The 25,376-nt window shown below is 60.8% G+C and overlaps 2 protein-coding genes across 6 annotated transcripts; both read left to right on the forward strand.

Annotated features, from left to right (window-relative positions):
- The first annotated feature begins 1,419 nt into the window (after positions 1 to 1,419).
- On the forward strand, positions 1,420 to 17,652 carry UBE2J2 (ubiquitin conjugating enzyme E2 J2). Of its 5 annotated transcripts, XM_019712141.2 has the most exons (8): positions 3,761 to 3,951; positions 7,732 to 7,862; positions 10,378 to 10,418; positions 14,835 to 14,937; positions 15,021 to 15,159; positions 15,569 to 15,649; positions 16,149 to 16,402; positions 17,289 to 17,652. In XM_019712141.2, the coding sequence occupies exons 2-8, from the start codon at positions 7,732 to 7,734 to the stop codon at positions 17,317 to 17,319; spliced, it is 780 nt and encodes a 259-aa protein (XP_019567700.1). In that variant the 5' UTR covers positions 3,761 to 3,951; the 3' UTR covers positions 17,320 to 17,652. The 5 variants fall into 5 exon arrangements, with proteins under 5 accessions (XP_074190430.1, XP_019567700.1, XP_019567699.1 ...); XM_074334329.1 differs by lacking the exon at positions 3,761 to 3,951 and adding an exon at positions 1,420 to 1,536 and having other exon boundaries at positions 16,149 to 17,652; XM_019712140.2 differs by having other exon boundaries at positions 3,762 to 3,951; positions 16,149 to 17,652.
- Positions 17,653 to 20,238: 2,586 nt separating this feature from the next.
- On the forward strand, positions 20,239 to 25,013 carry C1QTNF12 (C1q and TNF related 12). Its single transcript, XM_074334332.1, has 8 exons — positions 20,239 to 20,850; positions 22,943 to 23,059; positions 23,137 to 23,248; positions 23,344 to 23,495; positions 23,915 to 24,023; positions 24,240 to 24,330; positions 24,503 to 24,581; positions 24,810 to 25,013. The coding sequence occupies exons 1-8, from the start codon at positions 20,683 to 20,685 to the stop codon at positions 24,906 to 24,908; spliced, it is 927 nt and encodes a 308-aa protein (XP_074190433.1). The 5' UTR covers positions 20,239 to 20,682; the 3' UTR covers positions 24,909 to 25,013.
- Positions 25,014 to 25,376: the final 363 nt, after the last annotated feature.

The following is a 25,376-nucleotide window of genomic DNA, read 5'->3' on the forward strand; positions in this document are numbered from 1 at the left end:
CTTACCTTTTAGGGAAATGCCGCAAGGACTGCCAGGGTGCCAGCAGAAGACACTGGGGGCCAAGGGTCAGTGCCTGGGTCCACACCCACGTCTGGGCCCCTGGGGAGGGGAGGAGGTCACATAGAGCCTGTCTTTCAGAGGGCAGAGGAGGCCTCCAGCTGCCTTACCAGGACGCAGAGACTGTGTCCAGTGGCAGTGCGGCCAGCAGCCCCCGGACTTTCCTGGCTTGTCCCCTTCACCTGCCTCACCAGGCCCTGCGGGCCCCAGAGGAGTAGGAAGTCCAGCTGGGTCAGTACAGGGCATCCTCAGCTCCTAGCAAAATGTGAGCCCATGTGGTCACTCGATGGCTGTGGACAGAACATGATAAGGCCTGAGAGAAGGTCAGGCAGGCACAGCTGGCCGCACCCTGCTGAGCACAGCCCCACTGAGCCTTTGAGTGGTGGCCTCCATGGAGGCTGGGCTATCAAAACTTCCGCTTCCAGGCTGGGGTAACCTGGAGACCACAGATGCCTGGCATTTTATGGGATCCACCTAGGCTCAGCTTCCTCTCCTGTGGGCGTCCCCACCCTCGGGGCCAGCAAAGAGTTGGCCTGGGGGGTTTCTGGTGCAACAGGTGTGATGTCTGGGTCTGTGGGCTTCCTAGTGGGCATGGGCCCACCTAGTGGGTCACCCTCCCTGGGCCTCGGGGTCGGCCCATCTGGTGTCCCTGCCCGAGGTGAGTGTGGGCTCTTTGGTGCCATTGTACAGCCTCCCACCTCCCCCAACAACTGACGACTGTCAGGCAGGGGCTCTGGCCACCACAGCGGGGGATCCCAGAGATGCCTCCAGCGGACTGGGGCCGGTAGAGTGAGATTGCAGCTGTGCGGCAGGCTTCTGTAGGATTCAGCGTCCAGCCAGGTATCTCCGGCTGGAAGGGGTGGGTGTGTGCACACTTCCTCCTCGTCGTCTCCAATCTGGCTCTTTTGTGCCTTGGCCAGAGGGTCCTCACTGGTCAGATGTGACTTTGGCCTTTCGGTCCTGCCCTGGGGAGGGGGCAGCAGGTATCGGTTGGGGAAGCACCCTGGTTCTAACCCTTTTTGGTTTCCTGGCAGCTCCTATGACACAGAGGGTGGGCCCCTCATCCAAGGTGCTCAGAAGTGGATGGCATTGTCCCCTTCCTGCAGCATGGCCATCCACCGTGCTTGGTGGCAGAAGTCCCTTCTGAGGGCAGCTTTGGGGTTTGAGAAGGTTCCGGTCACCACCTGTGTGGGGACAGAGCCCCAGAAAGTAGTTTACAGGCTCTCGGACTTACGTGGAGGAGTGCTGGCTCGGGTAGTAGATGGCCGTCAGCTGTGGCTGATTGGCCGTCAGCTGTAGCCAGTTAGCCAATTAGCCGCTAATATAACTGCTGCGGCTACGGAGGAGAGAGGAGGAAGAGAGAAAAAATGGGGGCTAGCAAGGAGATGGCGGCTGGGCTGGCAAGCGTGGATGGCGGTTTGCGGACAGTGTGGATCCGGCCTCCAGTGAGAGTGTAGTGCCGCCAGAGAGAATATAGTGGTATGGCTCCCCCATCTATGGCTCCGTGGGTGTTCCTTTTTGGCCTCGCCATATCCTGCGTTCTTGGGTGGGGAGCGGGAGCAGAGACCCCGCAGGCCTCCCCGCATGACAGATGGCGCAGCGAGCAGGGTCCCCCGCGTGACAACCTGCCACCAGCCTAGCTGCCCACTCCCGTCCTAACTGCTGAGACAAGCAGCTCTGTGGCCACATAGCTAGGCAGCTTGGGTCTTGCTGACCGGAAGGCAGCACACGAGTATGTGAGGCTGGTGGTTTGAGGGCCATGGGGTCTCGGCAGGACTGCCTGGCCATACATAGCTGTGTCAGGTATCTTCTCCCTCAGGGTGTGACAGGGGTGTTTGGTGAGCAGGAGGCTGGGGGTGGCGGCAGTGAGACTTAGAGTTCTGAGCTGAGCTTCCCTCGGCAGCCTTCCCATTGAGATGTCCCCACGGAAGCTGGCACCCCCACTTTACACAGACACAAATTGAGTCAGAAGAGGGCTTCTGTCAGCCGAGACCCCAGCCCCGACTATCACCGCTCTGCAGGTGTGAGTGGGTGTGTGTTGGACACAGCTGTGCTTGACCCCCCAGGTGCCCGCCCTTCCGACTTTCCACAACTAAAAACAGCTGGGCCCGCCGTGCAGCTCTGGGAGGAGGGGTTGGAGGAGGGAAGGCAAGAGGCTGAGATGTCACCTGAGTGTGGTGGCAGGAGGCAGAGTGCAGGGGAACACCAGCCTTCTCAGAAGGAAGGACAGCAGGGATGATGAGCAGGGAGCGGAAGCAGCCTGGGTTCCTGTGGGCTGACCGGCCTGGCAGGGGCCTGAGTGGGGTGCACTCCTGGGTTCCGTCCAGGGCCCCAGGCCAGCCCTGCAGCAGCCAGTCAGATCCTGTCTGAGGCGCCCCGGGTGAGCCTGGCTGTCCATCTGCCCTCTGCCAGTGGCCATAGCTAGACCTATCCGTGCTTGGTGTCCACCGTCAATTGTCATGTGGCCAGCTAGCCTATTCTGAGAGGCAGGCAGGCTTGTGGTGGAAGCTGAGCGGTCGGGCTTTGGACCCCAGCTAGCTCTGCTGCACAGTGATGGCTCCTCTGGCTCTGTGCAGGCCGATGGCCACTGCCCCCCTCATATCCATAGGCAGCATCACCCCCTACACAACCTGTGGGGGACACCCCAGCCCCCGACTGGGCTGCCTCTTTAGGGAGGGTGGTGGACAGTGTGCTGGCCCTCCAGGCGTGCATGGCTGTCCCACCCCCCCTGCCATCTTCACGTCCCTCCGACATTCCCCACAGCAGATGTAAGGTGAAGAGCATCAGCTCCAGGCCTCTGCTATCGGGGAACAATACCCTCCCCTCTGGGACCCCAGCCGCCCCACTTGCCTTCTTCAGTCCCCCTTGCTTGGCGGGGTGGCCAAGCTCTGCCTCCCCCTCCCCCAGGGCCAGGGAGGGGACCGTGGGAGCCGAAAGGGAGCCTCAATGCAGTGTCCACTGGTGCATAATGACCCCATTCATGGGCTGGGTGGAAAATTTGGTAGGGAAACAATGGAACTATTTTTATGAGAATGGCTCTCCCCATGGGCAGGGGCTGGGCACGCTTGCCCACAAGTGATCCCACCTGACACAGGTTCAGGCAGGGCTCACAGTCCCCACGCCTCACTGGTGGCCAGACAAAGCCAGCGGCCCAGTACTTGACTCTCAGGGGCCTTGGACAGGTTCGCTCAGTGATGGGAGGGGACCTCGAGTGCCTGCCGCTCCTGTGAAGTGGGCACAAGAACTGGGCCCCCAGCCGGACTGGGACGATACTTTGGAAGGTGGCTGGTGGGAAAGTCGGGGTTTCCAGTGAACGCAGAGAGGGGCTCATACACGCTCCCCCGGGGTCACCCTTTAACTGGTCTGTCTTCCCCGGAATGGTGCGTCGCTCTCTTGGCCAGACGCCCCTTAGCCCAGAGTCGTGGGGAGGGGAGTGTAGCGGGTAAGGGGGGTCCGGGATCCCCGGGGCTGCCCGCCGGACAGGGATATGGCTGATGGATGCCCGGGAAAAGAGTAGAGGCCTGACCACGGACGCCGAGGGGGTCCAGGGAAGTGGCCCGCTGGTCTGCCCGCCAGTGCGCACGCGCCGACAGTCCCCATCTCGCGGGGCGGGGCAAAGCAGCGAGATGCTGGCGAGGTCCGCCTGGCCGCCTAGAGCGCCCGTCCCAGCGAGCCGCGCACCGGAATCGGAATCGGAAGCGAGGATGGTCCCGCCTCTCGAGCGGCCATCTTGGAAGCTGAGGCGGCAGCGGCGGCGGCGCTGCGGCGGTGCGGTGCGCTCTGTCCCGGGGCGGTGCTGCTCTTCGGCACGGGCCCCTCTCTCCGCTCCCTGCTCCGGCCTCGACCACGGCGAGCCTGAGCGCGGCGGCGGCCCACGCGCGGCGACGGGGAGAGGTAAGTTCGCGTCGCGGCCTTATGCCAGGGCCTCGGCCGCGCGTCCGCCCAGCCGGAGCCGGCCCCAGCGGAGGGCAGGGGGAGCGGGGCCGGCCCGGAGCTTCCGAGCGCGGAACCCGAGGTCGGTTACGGCGGAGCGTCCCGGGCTCCGGGCCGGGGTGGTCCTGCGGCCGTTTGGGCGTTTGGTTGGCCACACGGTGTGCCTCTTGCGGGAGGGCCTCCTGTTAGTGGCACACTTGGGGGCACCTCCAGGACGTGCCGGCAAAGGTCTTGGTTTGTAAATGTACCCTGGGAGTCCGTGTTGGAGGGGGGTGGTACCGTGCAGCCTGCGCCGCCTCACCTCTGAACAGGTAGAGCCCCAAACTGCTGTCTCCGTCCCGACAGGAAATGGTGTGCTTGGGATTATGCTCCTTGGGGGGATAGTAGAAAAATCAGGCGGCAAGAGTGGGAAGCCGTAGTCTGGTGATTCCGCCGCCCGCCGGCCGGAGAGGGACCTGGGCCCCAGCAAGCCCCTCATCTGCGGGCTTCACTCCCCACATCTGCTGACGACCTGCATGGTCTCAGCCTATGGCCAAGTGTAAACTTCCAGTTTCTTGTTCAGTTAATGCCACGTAGCCGGTCTTAGTGCAGATACAGTGCCCAACCACTTGCCGGGCCCTGGCCCAAAACGGCTAGAGAGAGGTAAGGCCTCTTCCGCTCCTGGGAATAGAGCTGACAGGGGTGTAAAGGCACACACCACTTCTGTTCGTTCCGAAGGGGTGAGACTTGGTGTAATCTAGCTTCAGCAGAAAGGAACTTGAGGGTCTCACTTGATTGAAAAGTCCAGTGTGTAGATTTCGGGGACGGTGGATCTCGGCTGGGCAGTGCACACCTTGGTGGCCGCTCTGTTCTCAGGCAGGTGCGTGAGTGGTGGTGGGGCTGCCTCCATCAGCCCTGGGCTTCCATCCAGCCCATGAAGCAATCCTGGTGGAGAAGGGGGAGACTTCTGTGAAAGTCCTGGGCATGGGTGTGTCACGTGCCCAGCTGGGCGGTCAGGCGAAGGTCTCATGCCACACCATCACCTGAACTGCACGTACACGGAGCGGAGAGCTGTCCGGAGAGAAAGGGAACCGGTGAACGGATGCCAGGCGGACAGGTCTGTCTCAACATGAGACCGAAGGGGCTTGTGTCCTGCGATGCTGGTTCAGGCTACTTTCCTTCAGCTTTTGGGTATTTAAATGTTTTTTACCCATACTGTGTCTTTATTAATGTCTACACTCTCTTTCCTTTGTTGTGACACGCCTTCCGTGCTCCGCTGTGGGTACTTGGTTTGGAGGGAACCTGAGGCACACGTGTGTAGGCGCTATACACTAGAGGCGGTCGCACCTGAAATCCCTTGGGGGAGTCATGAGCGCACTGTTCTGAGTGAGGCAAAGGAGGGTTGTTAGGGAGCCCTGTCCTTCTTATGAGCTGAGTGGTTGAAGCGTAAGTATGATTTTAATAATTTGGCTTTGGAAGTGACGATAAGAGAAGTTTGTGACTGCCCAGCCGCAGTCTAGTTTGTTTTGTGTGGCTGTCCATTAATCTGCCTTAAGCATCCAACCCAGCCACTTAGCTGAGTTCAGACAGTTGCGTTTGAATTACCCAGAGAATTGTTGTGCATGTGGCAGTGTTAACTTTAGGTGAACATTTAAAAGAAACAGAACAAGTCCTGTAGTGGCTCAGCTTTTGGATTGTTGCTGTTTGTTACCAGGTGTTGGTTCAAGGTGAGCCACCTGGCCCATTTGGCGTCCCAGGGAAGGCGCTCAGAGGCACTCCCTTCCCCGGCTGGTGTGTAGCCTGCTCCTGCTGTGGCTCTCGGGTGGTGTCTGCTGGGTCTCTGGGAGGCCAGTGAAGGACTGTGTGGAGGCCTCTGGCTAGGAAATCAGGGAGGCTTTTGTGGGGCTTGGCCTTCGACCTAGGTCGAGAAGGGCCAGTGGGCACAGGGCTGGGAGGCCGCCATGCAGTTAGCACGAGAAGGGGCCTTGGCAGTCGGGCACTAGGAAAGCTGGCTGGCGCTGCTTTGTAGGGGTAGGTGGGAGGTGTTGACGGTTATTTGCCTGGCTGTGGGGGAGTCTTGAAGGGCTGTGATTAGACCTGCGTTGAGAAAATTAATGTGACTTAAGCGTACAGGAGCCACTAAGATGGGGAGGGACGCTGTTGTGGTTGATGGGAAAAGTGACGCGGCCTTGCGTTGGGAATGGGAAGGAGGCGGGAACCGGAACCCCGAGGTTTAGGGACCCCAGAGTGAGAAGCAGAGGTGGGCGATGGGTGCGCAGGATGACCCCTGTGGGTCCCTGGCTGAGTCCCACTCTGCAGGCCTGAGGGGTGGGGCGCAGTATATACACACAGCAGCCCCTGGTTAGGTCTGGTGGGGATGGTGCTCTGAGGAGAATGCAGCTAGGCAAAGGGGGCAGGGGTCCCCAGAGCCCTCTGTTGAGCTGAGGTGGGAGCAGGGGCTGAGGGAAGGAAAGAGCGGGTCCATGGCTGTCCCTAGGCCCGCGGCAGAGGTGACTTCCTGTTTGTACAGACAGGGGTGCGGTGGAGAGCCTGGCCACTGCCGTCCTGTGCTGGGGCACACTGAGTGGCCGAGTGCTGGAGGCGTGGGGGTGAGGGGCCTGGGCATGGCTCCCTCTTCACTGCCCATCTCCAGTCTGCCACCGTGTGGTCTGGATGCTGCTGCCTCCCCTTCACCCTGCACTCCCTGCGGGTCCTGTCTCTGCATCTTTTACACCCGTGGCTTTCACACTTTCTTTTTAGCTGCACAACCTTCTTACCGTTGCACCTTATAATGATTATGAGAAACTCAGCATATAAAACAGATGCACTTGGAGCTGTTCTGGAGCCTGTGAGAGTGGGGAGCCCTGTCTCCCCCACCACCAACCCCCCTCCGCCTCTGGAGTGCAGCTGAGGTGTCCTAGGGCCCCCGATCCAGGCCATGTCTCTCGTCTTGAATGAGCCATGGCTTCACTCCTGGTCCCCAGCCTTCGGTGCTGTCCTGCACCATCCCGTCTGTCCCATGCTGCTGCATCCATCCTGTGCTGAACCGCCAGAGTGACCTTTCAGACCCAAGGTCTGCTGTGCCTTCAGTTGGGCCTGAGGCCCTTCTGGAGCGCTGCGGCGGCCTGGCCCTGCCTGCCCGGCCAGCATGGTAGTCACCATTCACTGCATCGGTGCCTGACAGTGACCCAGTGCTGTTCCCCAGGCATAGCGTGCTTTCTTACGCCTCCTCTCGGAAGAGGGGAAGGTCTCCTTTCCCCTCTGCCAGCACATGGTCTGAGTCTCACGGGCCCCGTCTTTCTCGTCTCAGAGAGATGTTCTTTCTCGGCTGCCCTGCCCCTTCCACCCACCGTGCCCAGTGGGAAATGTGCCAGGAATTGGGTAACTGGCCTTGACAGGAGCTGGTTGGGGGTGCACCCTGAATTCCATGCTGTGAGCAGCCCCTCGCTGCGATGTTACTAAGTAGAGTTAGGCAGTCAGGTCCAGGCTTCATGTACCTCCACCTGGGACTGTTTGGAATTAGAATCAGCCTTTTAAGAAAATCTTTGCCCCTGATGTTGCATAAGTGAAGGTCACAGCAGGACAAATGGCAGAGGAGAGCCTGCAAGGCCTGCGGGGTCGTAGTGAGAGGGTGAGTCAGGACGGCCCCAGCTCTGTGTGCTGGGGTGAAATGTGCATGGGTGACGGCCACAGGCGCTCTCGGGAGGAGTGGCGATGGCATGTCTTTGGCCCCTTGTGAACGTCAGTGTTTGTTTCCAACAGATGAGCAGCAGCAGCAGTAAGAGGGCCCCCACAACAGCGACCCAGCGGCTGAAGCAGGACTACCTGCGCATCAAAAAAGACCCCGTGCCTTACATCTGTGCTGAGCCCCTCCCGTCCAACATTCTGGAGTGGTAAGGCCCTGTCCAAGTCCACGCCTGCACTGCCTGGTGCCAGCCCGCTGCTGTCCTGGCGGGGTGGCCACTGGGAAAGGTGCCTGCAGCCGACTCAGGAGTCAGTAGCCGTGAGGCCTGCAGACGCTCTGTTGTCTTCATAATGGGCGGCGGCCAGGGACATGACGGGTCCTTGATCCCCGCCCGCTGGGGCTGGAACGAGTCCTTCCTGGGGAAGGACTGCGTCTGGGGGGGCCTCCCAGCAGTTGAGAGGAAGCTGCAATTCTGGACTCTCCTTCTCTGCGTCTTGGCACTGAAGTAGCTGCCCTGCCTTGGACAGTCCATGGCAGTGCGGACAGGTCCCGGTGCTCCAGCTCTGGGCACTGGCCCGGCCACTGCCAGGCAACCGTCTGGCTGACACGAGAGCACCTGTGCCACAAACGTTGGCGTCATAGACACTCCCACGAGTTAAAGGGTGGTGAGGGCTCCAGGCCGCTACAGAGGGGCTGCCCTCACCAGGCTTGCTGGGGTTCTGTGAGGAATCCCGGGCAGGGCTGACGTTAGGAAGAAAATTTTCTTTGTTTAAAGGGTAGTTTATGTTTTTTTGTTTTTTAAGATTTTAGTGGGAAATAGTGTATACTTCCAGGATTTTTTCCAAGTCAAGTTGTTGTCCTTTTAATCGTAGTTGTGGAGGGCGCAGCTCAGCTCCAGGTCCACTTGCCGTTGCTAGTTGCAGGGGGCGCTGCCCACCATCCCTTGCGGAAGTCAAACCAGCAACCTTGTGGTTGAGAGGACGCGCTCCAACCAACCAAGCCATCTGGGAGCTCAGCGGCAGCTCAGCTCAAGGTGCCGTGTTCAATCTTAGTTGCAGGGGACGCAGCCCACCATTCCTTGCGGGAGTCGAGGAGTTGAACTGGCATCCTTTTGGTTGAGAGCCCACTGGCCCATGTGGAAATCGAACTGGCAGCCTTTGGAGTTAGGAGCGTGGAGCTCTAACCGCCTGAGCCACCGGGCCGGCCCATAGTTTATGTTTTTATCATAAAAAGTACTTGCAGTTTTTTGAAAGATTTAGCTGAGAGATTTAGGAGAGAGATTTAGCCGAGTTAAACAGAAGCATTTTGCAGGTTGGACAGCTGTTCAGGGAGCACTGTCCTTGGCTTGCAGACGACGGCTGATGCCTATAGGTGGGCGAGGGCTCCAGAGTGAGGTGGGCCTTGGCGTGTGAGCGAGCCGGCAAAAACCAAGTGTGGCCCCAGGATGTAGTTGGCAGATGGCGGGACGGGTTCCACAGCAGTCATAGGGGCATCCTTATTGTGTGGGGGACCCCTTCCCTCATGTGAGTTGGGATCTCCAGACTCAGTGATTTGCTGGGAGGACCCACTGCCAAGGTTTATTACGGTGAAAAGACAGCAAAACCAGCGAAGGGAAAAGGCGCAGGGGGCAGAGGCCCAGGGAGACCAGCAAGGCCCCCATCCCTGCAGACTCCCAGGACTTGCCTGGGACCATGTGAGAGATGCTCTCCCTCCCGCCCCCAGCCCGCTAGAGACCCAGCACCCGCAGCGGGGGCGGGTCATGGGGGCACCTCTGCCTGGCACCTGCAGAAGTCTACACTCTGAGCATGTGCGGCCCCCAGACAGTGTCAGGTCCCATGTGTGAGCTCTGCCCCCATAGAGCAGAGAAGGCCTGTGTGCTGCCTGGCCTCATTCTGCGCCCCCAGCGCTGCTGGGCGCTCGGAACACGCGCCCACTGTCCCTTCCCAGCGACCTCAGATTGGCACCGGAATTGGAGCAGTGACATTAAGGCCACGTTCCGGGTGTGTCCGTGCTTGGCTGCGGGGCTGTTCCTGCTCAGCTGACAGAGGGTCACAGCATGTTTTGGGAGTAAATCATATCAGCCGGCAGACCGCAGGTGTCGGCAGTCGGCCGACGTGTTAAAATGGTGTCATTGTGCCCTGGAGAGAGTTGTTGGGAGGGGCATCACAGGGCACGGTTGCGTCTGGCCTGGCGTTTCTGCTTCCTCCTCTGCCTTTCTGTGTGGAACCCGTAAGCCTGGATCCATTGACGTGAGCCGAAGCCTTTGACGGTGTGGCGAGAGAGTTTCATGGGCACTGCTGCTCCTGTCCCAGCTTGCGGACTCCTGGGCCCTGGATTTCGACGCTGGGGACAGCCATTTCGTGTCACCTGCTGCCCGCCATCTAGTCTACTGCATCGTATTTGGGCACACTGAAAAATACAAAATGTCAAGGACAGCTTGTGAAATGAAAGTTTTTTCAATTTTCAGTTGACGTTAATGGTTAGAGAGTGTTAATTTGCGTATTGTTTCGTGGTGACAAAGGGGCTTGTGGAAAACTTAGAGGGTAGGCTTCTGAGACCCTGCGACAGGGGACTCAAGCCTCTGCGGCAGGAGGAACTGACCCTGACCTTAAGTCTGCGCATCGAGTGTGTGAATGTCTGGCTTTGGCTGGGCCCTGCAGTGACTCAGGTGGGAGAGCGCGCCACCCACCCCCAGAGCCAGCTAACTCTCCTCTCTCCCTCAGGCACTATGTGGTCCGAGGCCCTGAGATGACCCCTTATGAAGGTAAGTCTGCCCTGAGATCCTGTACCCTCAGCAGGCCTGGCCTGTGCACACCTCTCACGTGGGTGTACATTCGTCAGATTGTTCTTCCCTGGCCCGCATGCTGCTTTCCTCTATGTCCTGGAGGTGCTCGCTCAGAGTGCTTTTGCTCGTGTGCCCCAGGGACCATCTGTGAGTCCCGCCAAGTGTAATGTCAGCGCATTCAGAGCCCATAGGCAGTAAAACACGCTGGGTTCTCCTGCTGCTTCCTCAGGCCGGCATGGGTGTTGTCTCAGGAAGAAAGGTGTGTGGGTCGAGTACACTCTCTATGCCCAGTCCTCGGTGGGGCAGGGTACTGAGGCTTTGGGAAGCCACAGGACCTGCCCTGGGTCAGCGGGGACCTCCCCACTCCTAACTGCTGCTGACGCCAGATTGGTGATGCCACCTACGGTCGTCTGGTGTCGTTTACAGAGTGACCTTGGAGCAGTCAGCAAGCTCCTGGGCCTGTGGGGAGCCAGGCGTCAGCCTTGGTGGAGAAGTAGCCGTGGCCGGGCAAGCCATGGCCAGGTGGGCAGTGCCTTTAGTCTAGCCACAGTCCTGACTCCAGGTGTCTGGAGCAGTGCGTGGGGGTTTTGCATAAGATTTTACTGGAAAAGTCCTGCTGTAGAGGAGAAAGTTTGAGAGCCACTGCCGGACTTCAGAGGAGAGTTGTGGGTAGTTGGGAATGAGGAAGGTTCAGCTCTCTCGAAGGTGGTTTGGCAGATGTGTCACTAGCCTCACCAGACTCCTGTGGCCTGGGGTCCCTGTTCTGGGAGGATCTGTCCCGGGAAACATGGGTGCAGAGCAGATCTATAGGGTGGGCGTGTCACTAGAACGTCACACGGGGGCCGTCACACGGGGGCCGCCGAATGCCCAGCAGCAGGGTACCAACTTGAGATGGCTTTGTGTGGGCTGGTTTCCTAGAAATGTGCAAGGACAGGCTTCAGAAGGGAGCGCAGATCGTATTAAGATGCGGATGTTAGATGCGGATGTTTTCAACAAACTAAAGAATGGGGACCAGGAATGGGCAGTGTTCTCCCTCGTGGTGTTGATTGTGCCTGGCTTTTATGTTTGTTCTTTGTGGTTTTAGTATTTTCCAAATACAGAGTGAACATTGATTAATTTTGTACAGACCCCCACCTCCAAGACGAGCCAGGACTGTTGCTGGCAGAAATGAGCCCGGCGCCTGGACGGGGTGGAGGCGGCAGGGAGAGAGGAGGGCAGCCCCGAGTGCAGGTGCGCGGGGGCTGGGCCTGCAGGACACCCCATGTCCCCCGGCCCCTGCTGGCCTGCCCTGTCTCCCGCCTGGGGAATAAGGCCTCCCTTTCCAGACCCAACGCTGTCACTCAATGTTTTTTTCTGTCCCATCCTGTGTATTTCTCTGCTGGGTCAGGCCCTCGGATCCTCCCAGTGAAGAGTCCCTTCAGAGACCAGAAGCTTTCCTGCTGCTCCCCACACTGCCTGTGCCCCTGCTCCTCAGCTCAGGGCTGACTCCTGCTGGCTGCTCTCAACAGGGTCTCCAAGGGACCCCTCTGAGTGGCCGCACCTGCCAGGCGGGGGAGGTGCTTGGCCTGACGGGGCCTGTGTGGGCTGTTCCCTCCCTCGCCCTCTGGCTCCTGCGTCTGACCCTTCCCGCTGTCCATGGCCATCTGGCTGTGTCCTTGCTCTGGGCCCCGCTGGTCCCAACAGTTCCCAGGTGGCTTCCTGGGACGCAGGTGTTGCCAAAGAATGCTCCCTAAATTGACCTGTGGGTTTTTTTTGTTTTGTGTTGTTTTTATTGGGGAAGGGGAACAGGACTTTATTGGGGAACAGTGTGTACTTCCAGGCCTTTTTTCAAGTCAAGTTGTTGTCCTTTCAATCTTAGTTGTGGAGGGCGCAGCTCAGCTCCAGGTCCAGTTGCCGTTGCTAGTTGCAGGGGGCACAGCCCACCATCCCTTGTGGGAGTCTAACTGGCAGCCTTGTGGTTGAGAGGATGCGCTCCAACCAACTGAGCCATCCGGGGGCTCAGCGGCAGCTCAGCTCAAGATGCCATGTTCAATTTTAGTTGCAGGGGGTGCTGCCCACCATCCCTTGCAGGGACTCGAGGAGTCTAACCAGCAACCTTGTGGTTGAGAGCCCACTGGCCCATGTGGGAATCGAACCAGCAGCCTTCGGAGTTAGGTGCATGGAGCTCTAATCGCCTGAGCCACCGGGCTGGTCCCTGAGCTGTGGTTTTTATCAATCAAAACCCTCACAAAGTTTTTCATAGACACACACAATCTTATTCTAAACTTTCTTATTCTAAACTTTTTATCCTGAAATTTACATGGAAAGGCAAAGGACCTAGAATAGTTAATAGTTTTTATAGAGAACAGAGTGGGAGGAGCCACTGGGCCTGAGGTCAAGACTTGTGTTTCTGCAGGACAGCAGGATAGGGCTGTGGCTGCCGGGCATTGGACCACAGCTCCGTGGGGGAAGGGCCCTGTGGCCCGCACAGGCCTCCCTTCCGTCCCCAGGGTGGGCCATGCCTGGGGCTCGGACACTTAACTTGAAGGGGAGGGGCTGCCTGCACAGGGACTCCCACACCCACTAGCTCAGGAGCACTCAGCTGCCCTTTGACCTCTGGGTGAGGACCCGCCCTCCCAGCACCCCCGCCTGCTCGGGGTGACACCTCCCAGGTCTGCCCTCAAACATGGCTTCCCCCAGAATGTCCTCTCTGCAGAGTGAAGTGCACATCTTCATATGTCTGAGGTTTGACGTAAATAGCTACCTGTGTGTGTCGCAGCGTGCTGTCTCCCCTTGAATTTGCTTCCTGGAGGGTCCCCTCCACCCATTCCTGCACGGACCCCAGGGTGCGCTGGGGCCTCGCCCGGGCCCTGCCTCTGAGGACCTTCCGTCTGGCGGGGTTCTGGTGTGCTGGTGTGCGTTTCTGGGTGTGCAGGAGAGGCTGGACCGTGGGTCAGTGTATTGAGTCCCCTGCGGGCCCACACTCAGCCAGTCGGCACCCCCACACCCTCCGCGGAGTTCCCAGGCACTGCCCTGGCTTCAGGCCCCTCCCTGATGGGCACTGAGTCACAGGGTGGCGCCACTTGAGTCTCCTGCATTTTCCATTGGGCCTTTTCTTAATGACTGGGCACTGCTCTGTCTGCCATTGGTAGTGTTCGCCTCCCACTGGGGCACTGCAGCCATGGGAGGTAGTGGCAGGCCTCACCTAAGAGTGGCGTTGGTGCGGAGCCCCATGGCGACTGGGGACTGGTATGTCCCAGTCCTGGAGGCAGTACCACTCCTGGGTGCTGGGGGGAGGACAGGTCAGCACTCCTCAAGCCTCGCTGTATATGTGCACACACACCCTGCTCAGCTCAGCCAGTCTGGGGTGGGCCTGGGGCTCTGCATTTCCAGCTAGCCCGCAGGGCCTGCCCTCAGAGCCAGGCTGTGAGGCCTCGAGTGGGGCAGGTTGGTGGGACCTTGAACTAAGCGGGCGGGGATGGAAGCAGTGAGGCCAGCGAGGTCATCCGAAGCGTTGGATCGTGGGGCCAACAGGGTCTGCCGAAGGAGCAGGTGTGATGAGGGGCAGGGGCGCCCAGAGTTTAGTCTGAACAGCTAAGGATGGAGTCGCTGTTTGTGTGAAATAGCAGGAATTCTTGGGCCTTTTTTGGGGCAGTGTCACCCAGACGGTCAGTATCTGGGCCTGGAGTTTGGAGAGTGGTCCAGGTGGAGGGGCCAGCTGGACAGTAATCAGGTACTCCCCAGGCCAGGTGAGACCCCAGAAGTGCATGCAGGTGGTCAGGACAGGAAGGGGAGCCAAGCAGAGTGGGTCTTCAAGGAGACAGGGTCAGGAGTGGTCGTGAGGCCTGACATGTGGTCAGACTCCCCAGTGGGGGTGTCTGGTGACCTCGAGGTCAGGTTTGAGGGACCATGGTAGCAGCAAGAGGCTTGTCAGGTGATAGGCGAGCATAGCAGCTACGGACGGGGCTCCCGTGGTTGTGCATGATGAGGGAGCAGGCGGCAGGAACTGGATAGCTGTGGATTCAGTTTTGTTTCCTGTTGTTTTTTCAGGTGGGAGAAATGGTGGCAGGTTTGCTCACTGCTGGTGTAGTTTGGTGGAGAAGGCGAAGTGGGTGGTGCGGGAGAGGGAGGATCTGGAACAGGAGTGACCTCAGCTGACATGCTTCCCGGTGGTTGAGGGGTGGTGAGGAGCCCTTGCAGCTTCTCTGACGCTGTGCTCTGGGTGAGGGGCATGCATAGCCATGGGGGCAGGGGGCTGCTCCCAGGGTGTGGCCCTGAGCCCCCGTGAGACCGCAGCAAGATGTGTGCATTCCAGGGTCGGTCAGCCAGTAGGCACTGAGGTGGAGGCTGGGGACTGGGGTGGGGACCAGGGGCGCTGCGCTGGACCACAACACCGCTCTTTCTGTTTGGATACAGGTGGCTATTACCATGGAAAGCTGATTTTCCCCAGAGAGTTTCCTTTCAAACCTCCTAGTATTTATATGATCACTCCCAATGGAAGATTCAAGTGCAACACGAGGTAAGGCTTGGCACTGCTCCTGCAGAGTGAGTGTGGTCCCGACGAGCGTGTGCTCTGGTGAGTGGTCCCTTTTTTGTGTGCAGGCTGTGTCTTTCCATCACGGATTTCCACCCAGACACGTGGAACCCGGCCTGGTCCGTGTCTACCATCCTGACCGGACTCCTGAGCTTCATGGTGGAGAAGGGCCCCACTCTGGGCAGCATAGAGACGTCAGACTTCACGGTGAGGGGTGCAGAGCATCGTTTGCATGTTGGGGGGGGCTCCCGCCCATGTCCCTACTCCCCAGGGGCCCCTGGAGAGACCCTGGGCCCTGGGAGCCCAATTCTCCTTGGGAAGGGTGGGCAGCACCGCAGCCCCTCCATTCTGTGAGGGTGTCTGCCCTGTTAATCGGCTGTCATTTTCCTATTATTTAAGTAGGAATCAGGTTTATGATCATTAACTGATGATAGTGGAAAGATAAATAAGTCTTTATATGACTAAATGAGCTTGTTGTGAAGACCAGCTTATCGAGTGCATCCAACGCTGTGAAGACAGCAGCAGCCCTTGACTATAAAATAATCTGCTTTTAGAATTTTAAATAATTGGAATTAGCCTTTGATTGGGCTACTCTTTCCCTTCTCTTTCTTCCCAGAAGAGACAACTGGCTGCACAGAGTTTAGTGTTTAATTTAAAAGACAAAGTCTTTTGTGAATTGTTTCCTGACGTCGCAGAGGTAAGAAAGTTGGCGGGCAGTTTTGCTTCCCTGGGTCAGAAACTCTCAGAGCCATTTTTTTCCAAAGAGAAAATGTTTGTGCCCGGTGTCCCTGGGCACCGAGGGTCACCTGTCCCCGCACACATTCTAGGGTCCAGGAAAGCGGGGCCTGGGCCTGTCCCCAGCAGGGCATGGAGCTGGCGGGAGGCCCTGCTGCGAGGAACTGGAATGTTCCCTGGTCTTGGTGGCTGGGAGCGGGGGAGGCTGGGCCACAGGCAGGTCAGGGCCACAGCCATTCAGGGTCATTGGAACCTGGCTTTGTCCCCGGCCCGCGAGGTGCAGGTGTGGTGATTCTGGCCAGTCACTTGGCCCCCACATCTGTAAACCGGTCACAGCAGCGCCCACCTGCGAGGGCAGGCGGGTGTCAGAGATTGCGACCTCGCAGGGCTCCATGGTGGGATGGCAGGACCCCCCTGGGTTTGTTTAGACCAACCCTTGTTTCTCGCTATTGTTCTCGTAGGAAATCAAACAGAAACAGAAAGCACAGGATGAACTCAACAGCAGACCCCAGGCTCTTCCGCTCCCAGACGTGGTTCCCGACGGGGCTGCGCACCACGGCCAGAACGGGCTCCAGCGCCTCAACGCGCACGCGCCGGGGGCGGGGCCACACCTCGCGGGCCTGCAGCAGGCCAACCGGCACCACGGACTCCTGGGCGGCGCGCTGGCGAACTTGTTTGTCATAGTTGGCTTTGCGGCCTTCGCCTACACGGTCAAGTACGTGCTGAGGAGCATAGCTCAGGAGTGAGCCGCACGCCACCGCCGGCACACGTGGTCGCCAACGGGGACGCTGGCCCGAGCCTTGCCACTGGCTGGCCGTGCCGCCGAGCGCAGGGTGGACCCGCCTGACTCGGGGGGTTCGCTTTTTAAAAACCTTTAAGAGGAAAACAAAAGCCAGAGTGTGTGGTTTGGATTTGGAGCAGCCGCGAGATCGCGAGCCCCTGTTCTCGTCTGGGGTCTGTCGGGGCCATGGAGCTCGGGTGTCCAGGAGGAGGGCCTCGTGCTGTGGTTAGAGCTTCTCTCCTGTATCGTCTCTTGGACCTGTTTAGTAAACCCGTTTTTCATTTTATTAGATTTGGTCACTTACAAATACAGAACTCGATGCCCACAAGTACTCTGTGTGCGTTCTTAGTCCCACGGAGCTCCGACCCGCCAGGCAGGAGCCGGTCCCAGGGCTGTGCTCGGCCGTGTGGGCGAGGCCCTGGCGGTGGGGCCCGGGGCCGGGGCGGGCTGGCCAGGGAAGGCCATGGACGGGGTTCGGCTCTGGCATGTTAATGCCTGTTGGCCTGGAGTGGAGCAGCGGGCTCCCAGGAAATCACTCCTTGCCTTGCTGAGGTCGGAGGTAGGAGTCTGCCCTCTCTGACCACAAGGTGTCGTCCTTCTCCTCAGGGAGCCGCCCAGCCTCTCTCACCTACAGGGCCTCCCCTCCCCACCAGGCTCCTGGGGCCCCCTCCTGCGCTGGTGGAGGCTGGAGCCTCCCTAGCAGTCCCCGAGGGGGGGTCCCCATCCGACAGGCAGTTTCTGTGCACTTTGAAGCTTCCGTTGTACCTGGTGCAAACCTTGGGTTGATCCTCAAGGTAGGCTTATGTGTTCCTTTTTCCAGCGGATCCGTGCCAGCTGCCAGCCCTTCCTAGAAGGTGACACGGAGCTGGGCATCACCAGGGAAAGGCTGTATTGGGAGGACACGGCCAAGTTCAGGGGTGGGCGGCAGGAGGCTCTCGGTTTTGGATTGCTGACACCGTCCCGCTCTACGTCTGTTTGCTGAATTCACCTGTGAGAACCACCGGATGACACTGACCTCACTCCAGAGGGCAGCAGGAAAACTGAAGTGCAGCCATGCATTTTCACATCTTTGATTTTTTCTGTTTTTTTGATCAATTTATTTAAAATTGCCCTATAATTTACCACTTGTATGTATTTAATCCACTCTTGTGAAAAAAATCTTTCATTATATCTTTGTTCCTAAATTTTGTGCTGTTTGAGTCTGTGTTGGCATAAATGCATGTCCACCTGGGCCCTATGCCCAGCGCCCAGGTTAGCCCGTGGGCAGGCTGCCGTGTCTGCAGCAGAGGCGGTGTCCTGATACCGACAGTGGACCCTGGTGGTGGTGCCACGCCGTGCTGGCCACCAGTGTCTGCTCCACACACTCAGTGTTTGCTGAGGCTCATGGGAGGCAGAATGTCTAGCAAACGCCGCTGACTTAACGTGTTACTTCTGTTCTGCATTTAAATGTTCAGCATTTAAAGCCCAGAGTCAGCAGTGGGGGCAGATGGGTGCTGTGTAGTCTTTACCTGGAGGCCAATGGGCCCGCTGCCCCACTGTGGCCTTGCTGCTCTCCCTCGGGGGTCACAGCCCCTGATGGAGGGCGACTGGGCATCCTTAGAACCCCCCTTGGACGGATGCATCCAGGTCGGTTGCAAAATCTGTCTTCAAGAGAGCAAAGCCCCAGATAAAGTTGATGTCCAGTGGACACGTGTGACGCAATCCTTGGTGTGGAGGGTGGTCTAGGATAAAGGACTTCTTGCATTCCTCCCCAAAAAGGTCCCCCAGGCCTGAAACTGAGGCTTTCATGCCAAGAGGCCTTGGTCTGAGGCTGTGCCCATGGCTCCATGGCCCGGCCCTGCCCCAGCGAGTCGGGTGTCCAGTGTCTGGGTTGTGGGCTGGGTGGGTGAAGAAACCACTGGCCTGAGCCCCCCCACAGTTGGTAGCTGTGGCAAGAAGGTGTGGACAACTTAGCAGGCTCCCTCCAGTCCTTTTCCAGGTGGCTCCAGTGCTCCCCAGGGGAGGTGGGCCCCAGAAGGACCCTCAGGAAATGGGGGGAGGGGCACCTGTCATGTGGACACTGGAACCTGTGGAACCCGCCCCACCAGCCCCAAGCTTGAGGGGGCAGTGTCACCACAGAGCATGGCCTGGCTGAGACACATGTACTTTCTTGCTTGGGAAGGGGTCTGGGGACGAGCAGGACCCAAGGTTTGGGTGGGGTTGGAACTATTTGAGGCCCAGCCTCCTGCCATTGCCATGTGGCTCCTCTGTCCAGGTGCAGAGGCCATCTGCCATAGGACTGCTGGAGGCTGGCACAGTTGGCACTGTCCCCACAGCAGTCAGTCACAGCTGGTGCAATGCCAGCATCTCTACTGGCACATTCTCAGGCTTCCTTGAAGGACGGGGCCACCAGAATGCAGGTGACAAAGGCAGGTGCCCAGCCTCTGAGGAGGGATCTGGCACCTTGGAGTGTCTGGGCCACCTTTCCTGACCTGGTGCTTGGCGCAGGTCACATCTAGGGTTCCAGCCAGGCGGGGCAAAAAGGGGGTCTCTGCAGTGTGGCCCTCCTCACGACCCAGGCTTCAACAGCAAGCTCAGCGGTCGGTCACCAGAACAGGCGCGTTGTCTCTGGAGGTGACCACTTGCGCCTGAGCCAGGATGGAGGACGAGTGCCCCTGGGTGGGTGCTCAAATCTGCCCCGCCAGCTTGCCTCTGGCTCAGCTCTGCCTGGAGCCGACCATGGACATAGCCTGGGCTGGCGTCTTGTGCTTGGCTGGGGTGTCTGGACATGAAAGAGGGTCAGCAGGGCTCTTCTGTGCTGTCCACCGGGACCACTGCGCCCCACCTTACTCGAGGCTGCACTGTAAGCAGCGGCTGCTTTAGGGGCCAGCCATGGCTCTGACCATTCTTAGCCTTGGTCCATACCAGCCAAGGGACAGCTGGCAGCCGGGGTCCAGGCTCAGGTTCCCCACCTGGGTGCCCACCGTGCAGGGACTGAGTCCGCAGGGCCTGTCAACGTGAACTGGCCCCAGCCGTCCTACTTCCTGCAGCCTGGAAGGAGTTAAGGAAGGACCTCAACTCTCCCTGGGGACCTGCCTGCCCACTGTTGCTCAGGTCCAGCTGGAGGGAGAAATTTTGGTCTCTCTCCTGGGGCCAGAGGGCTGTGAGGGAAAAGAGCTCTTTTGGCCCAGCACAGCCACCTGGGGCGCAGGCACTGACCTCCCAGGGGACGGGCCCAGGGACTCGTCTTCCATCCCCCTGCTGGCTCAGGACGGCAGGAATCCAAGAGGCCTGGCTGGGTGAGGGCAGCCCCTCAGGCAATAAGGGTTGGCCCTGTGCCCCCAGAAGAGGGGGCAGAAGGACTCTAGGGCAGCCCTCGCTCAGAGGTCAACCAGTCCCTCCCTTGCCGGCTGCAGGAGTGGTACCCAGGACCATCAAGGTCAGTACAAAGCTGGGAGCCTAGTGGGTCAGCTGCCAGGCTTTCAGGCACCACCAGGACCCTGGGGTAGGGGGTCCTGCCAAGGGGTCTGGGGAATGTGCAGGAGAGCCTGAGTGAGGTGGGTGATAGGAAGGGGCTGATGGGCTGTGGGCCCCTGGTGGAGTATCCCCACCCTGAGGGCTCCTGGGCCATCACCGTGAAGGGGCTGGGGCTCGGCTGGGGGGCGGGGCCAATCCGTGTTAGTGGTTCCCAGGGTGGGTCGTCCTCCTGGAAAGAGGTGCGGGCTGAAAGAGGTGTTGTTTCCAAAGCCTGTGGGAGGGCCTAAGGAGGTGCAGCACCGCCGCAGCCACTTGGCTCCTTAGCACGAGTACGGAGACGCTGGTCAGTGGGGGTGCCCGCCCCCGTCCACGCCCCCGGGCCAGCCTGAGAGCCAGCTGACGGATCGTCCATGTGAGCCCTCCCCCTTGGAGGCCGCCAGCTTCGGGGCGGAGGGGAGGGTTTATTTGGCGGCGGCGCCGTCGGCGAGGGCACTGCACGCGCCAGGGGAGGCCGGCACAGTCCTGACCCGCAGGGACAGGAGCGCGTCTCTCGCGCCGTCTGCGCCCTCCGCCCGTGGTGTTGCCCGTCGAGCCGCTGCTCGTCCCGCGCAGACATGCGTCAGCAGCAGCCAGTCGTCCCCCGGGGTCGTGCCTCTGCGCGGGGACTCTGAGCGCCGGCTGCGTGGCCCCCATGAGCGCGCGCGGGCGCACCTGCGTGCAGGGCTGAGCTGCAGCGGAGGTCGGAGCCGCCGGCCGCCATGCGCTGGGCCTGGGCTGTGACCGTGGCCTTCCTCTGGCCGTACCTCGTGCTCCTCGGGGGCGTCGGGGCCCGGCGGGAGCCCAAAAGGCCGCGGCAGCCGGGCCAGCGCACCGAGTCCCCCAACACCACAGTGGCCAACAGCGAGGGCCTGTCTGGCTCCCCCAAGGTACGTGGATGGGGCGCACGTGGGGGCTTGGACTCACAGGGCGCCATCCTCTCACCCCCAGGCTCTGCCCTTCTGGGCTCTCCAGGCACCATTCCCATCTTGGTGGGGTGGGGCTTTGGGCAGGATCCGCTGCAGACAGGATCCCCCCCACATACACACACACACACCGCCTGCCCCCCCCCCACCCCCGCTTGCCCCGAGAGGAGTTGGGGGAGGGGAGAGGCTTCGGAGCCCAGTTACACTGAACCCTCTGAAGCCTTAGGTGCCATTAGCCGTAATTGCTTATTTAGAAGGGGTGGCTGCGCAGTTGGGAACCTGAGTGGCAGTACCACTCCCGCGGTTGGAGAGGCAGGTGGCTTGGATCCTGTGCTTCCTGGAGGTCCTCACCATCACCCAGTGCTGTGTGGCCAGCAGCCCCTGTGGCCTCTGGCATGGGATGTGCTTCTGTCCTAGGAGTCCCTCTGGCTGCAGCCTGCCCTGGGTCCTCTGAGACCCTCCCACACTTGCCTCAGTTCCAAATCTCTGCCCTCTTTGGCTGAGAATCTCATGAGGGTTCTTAGAGCTGACCCCAGGGGTTGCAGGATTGGGAGGAGAATGGAGGTTGCCAGGGCAGGTTCCCCCCCTTTTCCCCGCCACCAGCCCTCATGCCTTTGATCCTGGCCTCCTGCAGCCCAAGGGCGTCTCCCAGGCGGCCAGCCTGGCTGCTCTCAGCCCACGCGGCCCACTGGAGCCCTAGGCCCCATTTTCCAGATGGGCAGGCTGAGGATACTGAGTCCTTGGGCCCCGCCAGCCAGTCAAGATTGGGCTGTGGCCCAGGGAGGGCTCTTTGGTGACTGTTTCCTGCCCTGCCTGCTGGCCCACCCTGCCCAGGCCTGCCCCTCTGGAGACAGACAGGGGAAGCTCTGTCCAGGTTGAGGCCTCAGTGGGGGTGCCCCAGGCCCTGTGACATGCCCCAGGATGGCCCTCCCCACAAGTGAGCACCCCTGTTCCTCCTCCAGATGCCACCCATGCACCTGGGCCTCCGGAGCCCCTGGGTCCCTCACATGCAGCCAGGGTCTGTGGTGGCCAGGGGAACAGTCAGAAATCAGGGGACTTTTGCATATTTTTTACTTCTCTCTCTTCCCTAGGTAGGGCCCAGGTCAGGGGTGGGAGGCACCCTGCTCACCTACCCATCCCAGCCCCCCAGGACAGAGGCCTGCCTGATCCACTGGGAAAGAGCCCTGGCCTTCCCTGGCAAGGGGGCTGTGCCAGCCATGGGGTTCCACTCACACTGCATTTGGGGCTGAGGGCTGGACCTTGAGCCAGGACTCCTCAGCTTATCCTGCAGCAACGGCTCTCTGGGAGCGGCCAGTGGCTCTGGCCCAGCCAGGCCAGTATTTGCTGTGCTCCTGCCCGTCGTATGGGCTCCTGTCTGAGTCCAGCACAGACTTCCTCTCCAGCCCACACCCCCTTAAAGAGCACGAATGTCCTTCTCAGACTCAGGCGGGTCCTCCCTGGTGTGTAGTAGCTGGGGTGCTTGGAGGGCTGGGGGAGGGGAGCACGCTCTCAGGCAGCCCTGCTCTGCAGCCCCAGCCCTTCCTCCAAGAGCAAGGGGGCGGGCCGGCTGTGGCCTGGGGAGCAGGGCTGGCCGGAGTGCAGAGGCTGCCAGCTTGCACACCTGATGCCAGCACAGCACAGGACCTGTGCCTGCCTGTCGCCAGCCTAGCCCAGTGCTCCGGGACTCCCTGAGATGCTCTCCACTGCCCGCCTCAGCCAGGACCAGCCCTGAGGGACACGGGCTGGTCCTGTGTGTACATGGGTGTGCCTGTCTTCTTGGGAACTGCACAGTGGGAGGGGACAGGTCACTCCAACAGACATCTAGAACAATGCATCTGGACATCAGGCCTGGCTTCCAAAAAGCCCCGAGCCGTTGCCCTGCCTGTGGTCCTGGTCTGTAGTCCCCAGGGTGGCCTGCTGTCACCTCCCTTGTGACTGCCCCAAGTACTGCCATGGTGCCCTGGGCCCTGAGTTTCTCCGCTCTCCCTTGGGGGCAGCAGGGAGGCCCCAGTGGGGCCTGGGTCAGCACACTAGCCCCTACCCCTTGGCCCTTCAGCCGCCCGAGGCCTCGGGACCCGAGTTCTCAGGCGCCCACATGACATGGCTGAACTTTGTCCGGAGACCGGATGATGGGGCCTTGAAGAAGAGGTGCCGAGGCCGGGACAAGAAGTTGGTGAGCCCGGGGTCTCAGCCCAGGGCAGGGGTGGCTGTGGCTCCCGCTGGGATCCTCACACCCTCCTGCCTCTCCAGCGAGGCCTCTCCGGCCCCCCAGGGCCCCCAGGCCCCCCTGGACCCCCAGGACCCCCTGGTGCGGAAGTCACCCAGGAGACCCTGCTTCGGCAGTTTCAGGAGGTGCTGAGAGGTGAGGCGCCTGCCCCCACTGCCCCTGGAGGTTCAGGAGGCTCCCCAAGCCCTACAGGTGACCCCAAGCTGCTGCCCCCACCCTTTTCCCCACAGAGGCCACCGAGCGTCGGTTCTCGGGGCCGCGGGGCCCGTTGCTGCCTGAGGGGACGGGTGGGCGGCTGGTGGCTGAAGCCTTCCACTGCCGGCTGAAGGGCCCGGTGCTCGTGGACAAGAAGACACTGGTGGAGCTACAGGGCTTCCAGGCAGTGAGTGGGTGTGGGAGGCGGGGTCTCTGGGGCACTGCTGGGGGCAGCCTGCTGGGTTGGCCCTCAGGTGAGCAGGCCCACAGCCACCACGGAGGGCACCCAGCCCATACACGCAGTGGTGGCCTGGGGGGGCAGCCACCAGGGGTCAGGGCTGGGTCCCGTGTGCCCAGACCCCCACCTTGCAGCAAGGTGGGGACTGCTGTGACCAGGCGGCAGGACTGCCTCTCCCCACTGTGGGGGCCTTCAGGGCCTCTTCTACCCCCTGGGCCCTGAGGCCTGTGCCCAGAGGCCCCGGTGGGCGCAGGCACACAGGTCATGCCTTCTGTCCTGCCTACCCCTGTCTGCTTGGGGTGGGAGCTGTTGGTCACAGGCGCCTCCCCCAGGCCCTACAGCCCATTGCTCACCTGCCATCCCTCCAGCCCACTGCCCAGGGTGCCTTCCTGCGGGGGTCTGGCCTGAGCCTGGCTTCGGGCCGATTCACAGCCCCAGTGACCGCCATCTTCCACTTCTCAGCCAGCCTGCACGTGGGTGAGTGGGGCCAGGTCAGGGTGCATGTGGGGGTGGGGGCTGGGCCTCCCAGGTGGGCCCCGACATCTCAGGTCCCAGGTGCTTCCTGCTGCAGCCCTGGTTTCCACTGAGGGCCTGAACGGGGCCTGTCATGCATCTCCCCAACCCGCAGCCCCCCGCCCCACCCCGCTTCTGCTCTATCCTTCCCGAGGCTGCTGCAGCTCATTGTCCCTACAGACCGCAGGGCACTGCAGGGCAGGTCACGGCCACGCGCCCGGGACACAGTGCGGGTGCTTGTCTGCATCGAGTCCCTGTGCCATCGCCACACGTGAGTGGGCCCTCCTGGGGCTACCCTTAGTGCTGGGGCTGGGTGTCTGAGTGTGGACCGTCCTGCTCACAGAGAGGGGAGAAGCACCCCCAAACACAGGACTGCCCTGAGCACTGGGGTGGGGTCCAAGCCCAAGGATCTTCTGTGCCCTCAACCTCGGCACTGTGTCCAGATCCCTGGAGACCATCTCGGACCTGGACGGCAGTGGCAGGGTCTTCACGGTGTCCGTGCAGGGGCTGCTACAGCTGCAGGTGAGGCCGGAGGGGCTGGACGGGTTGGGAGGGAGCCTGGGCCTCCCAGCTTCGGCGTGGACACTGCCCAGCCCAGCAAGTGGATGGACACTGGTCATGTGGCCACTCAGGACCCGGGACCCCCATAGCCTGGGGCACGTGCCACCTGGTGGGGCATCATCACTCCACATACTGCCCATGGATGGCTGGGCCCTATGGGTGGTGACGTCCACTGTGGGGTGTCTGCAGGCTGGGCAGTATGCCTCCGTCTTCGTGGACAATGGCTCTGGGGCGGCCCTCACCATCCAGAGCGGCTCCAGCTTCTCTGGCCTGCTCCTGAGCATGTGAGGGCACCGACAGGGCCGAGAGGAGCTACGATGAAGACCCTCTGAGGGACACGGGGACCTGCCCTCTGTCAAACCTGTGGTCACAGCAATAAAGCCCCCAGCCCTCCCTGTCGCCTGGTCACTGTGTTGTCATGGGGGTGGGAGTTGGGGTGGGGGTGGACGTGCGGCTATGGGGGGACATGTGGCTTCAGGACACGCTCCTCGGGTGGAGTGGGGGTGGGGTGGGGAGTGGGCCGAGCCCTCTGCTGCTTCAGTGCAGCCCCCACAGCTCCTGTCCCTGCTGGGAGCCATGTTTACCCTAAGGACAGGGCAGATGTCCATCCAGGCCCCCGCTCAGCCTGGCCCATGGCCTGGGACCGCCCCTCTGCGTGCACAGGGCCAGTCCAGCCTTGGAGGGCAGCAGCCTGTGCACACTGCAGGGCCCGGGGCCCAGATGCGTTCAGCCTGCATTGCTCAAAGCCCCAGAGGT

This window comes from Rhinolophus sinicus, linkage group LG06, assembly GCF_036562045.2.
Source record: "Rhinolophus sinicus isolate RSC01 linkage group LG06, ASM3656204v1, whole genome shotgun sequence".
In the NCBI taxonomy this organism is placed as follows: domain Eukaryota; kingdom Metazoa; phylum Chordata; class Mammalia; order Chiroptera; family Rhinolophidae; genus Rhinolophus; species Rhinolophus sinicus.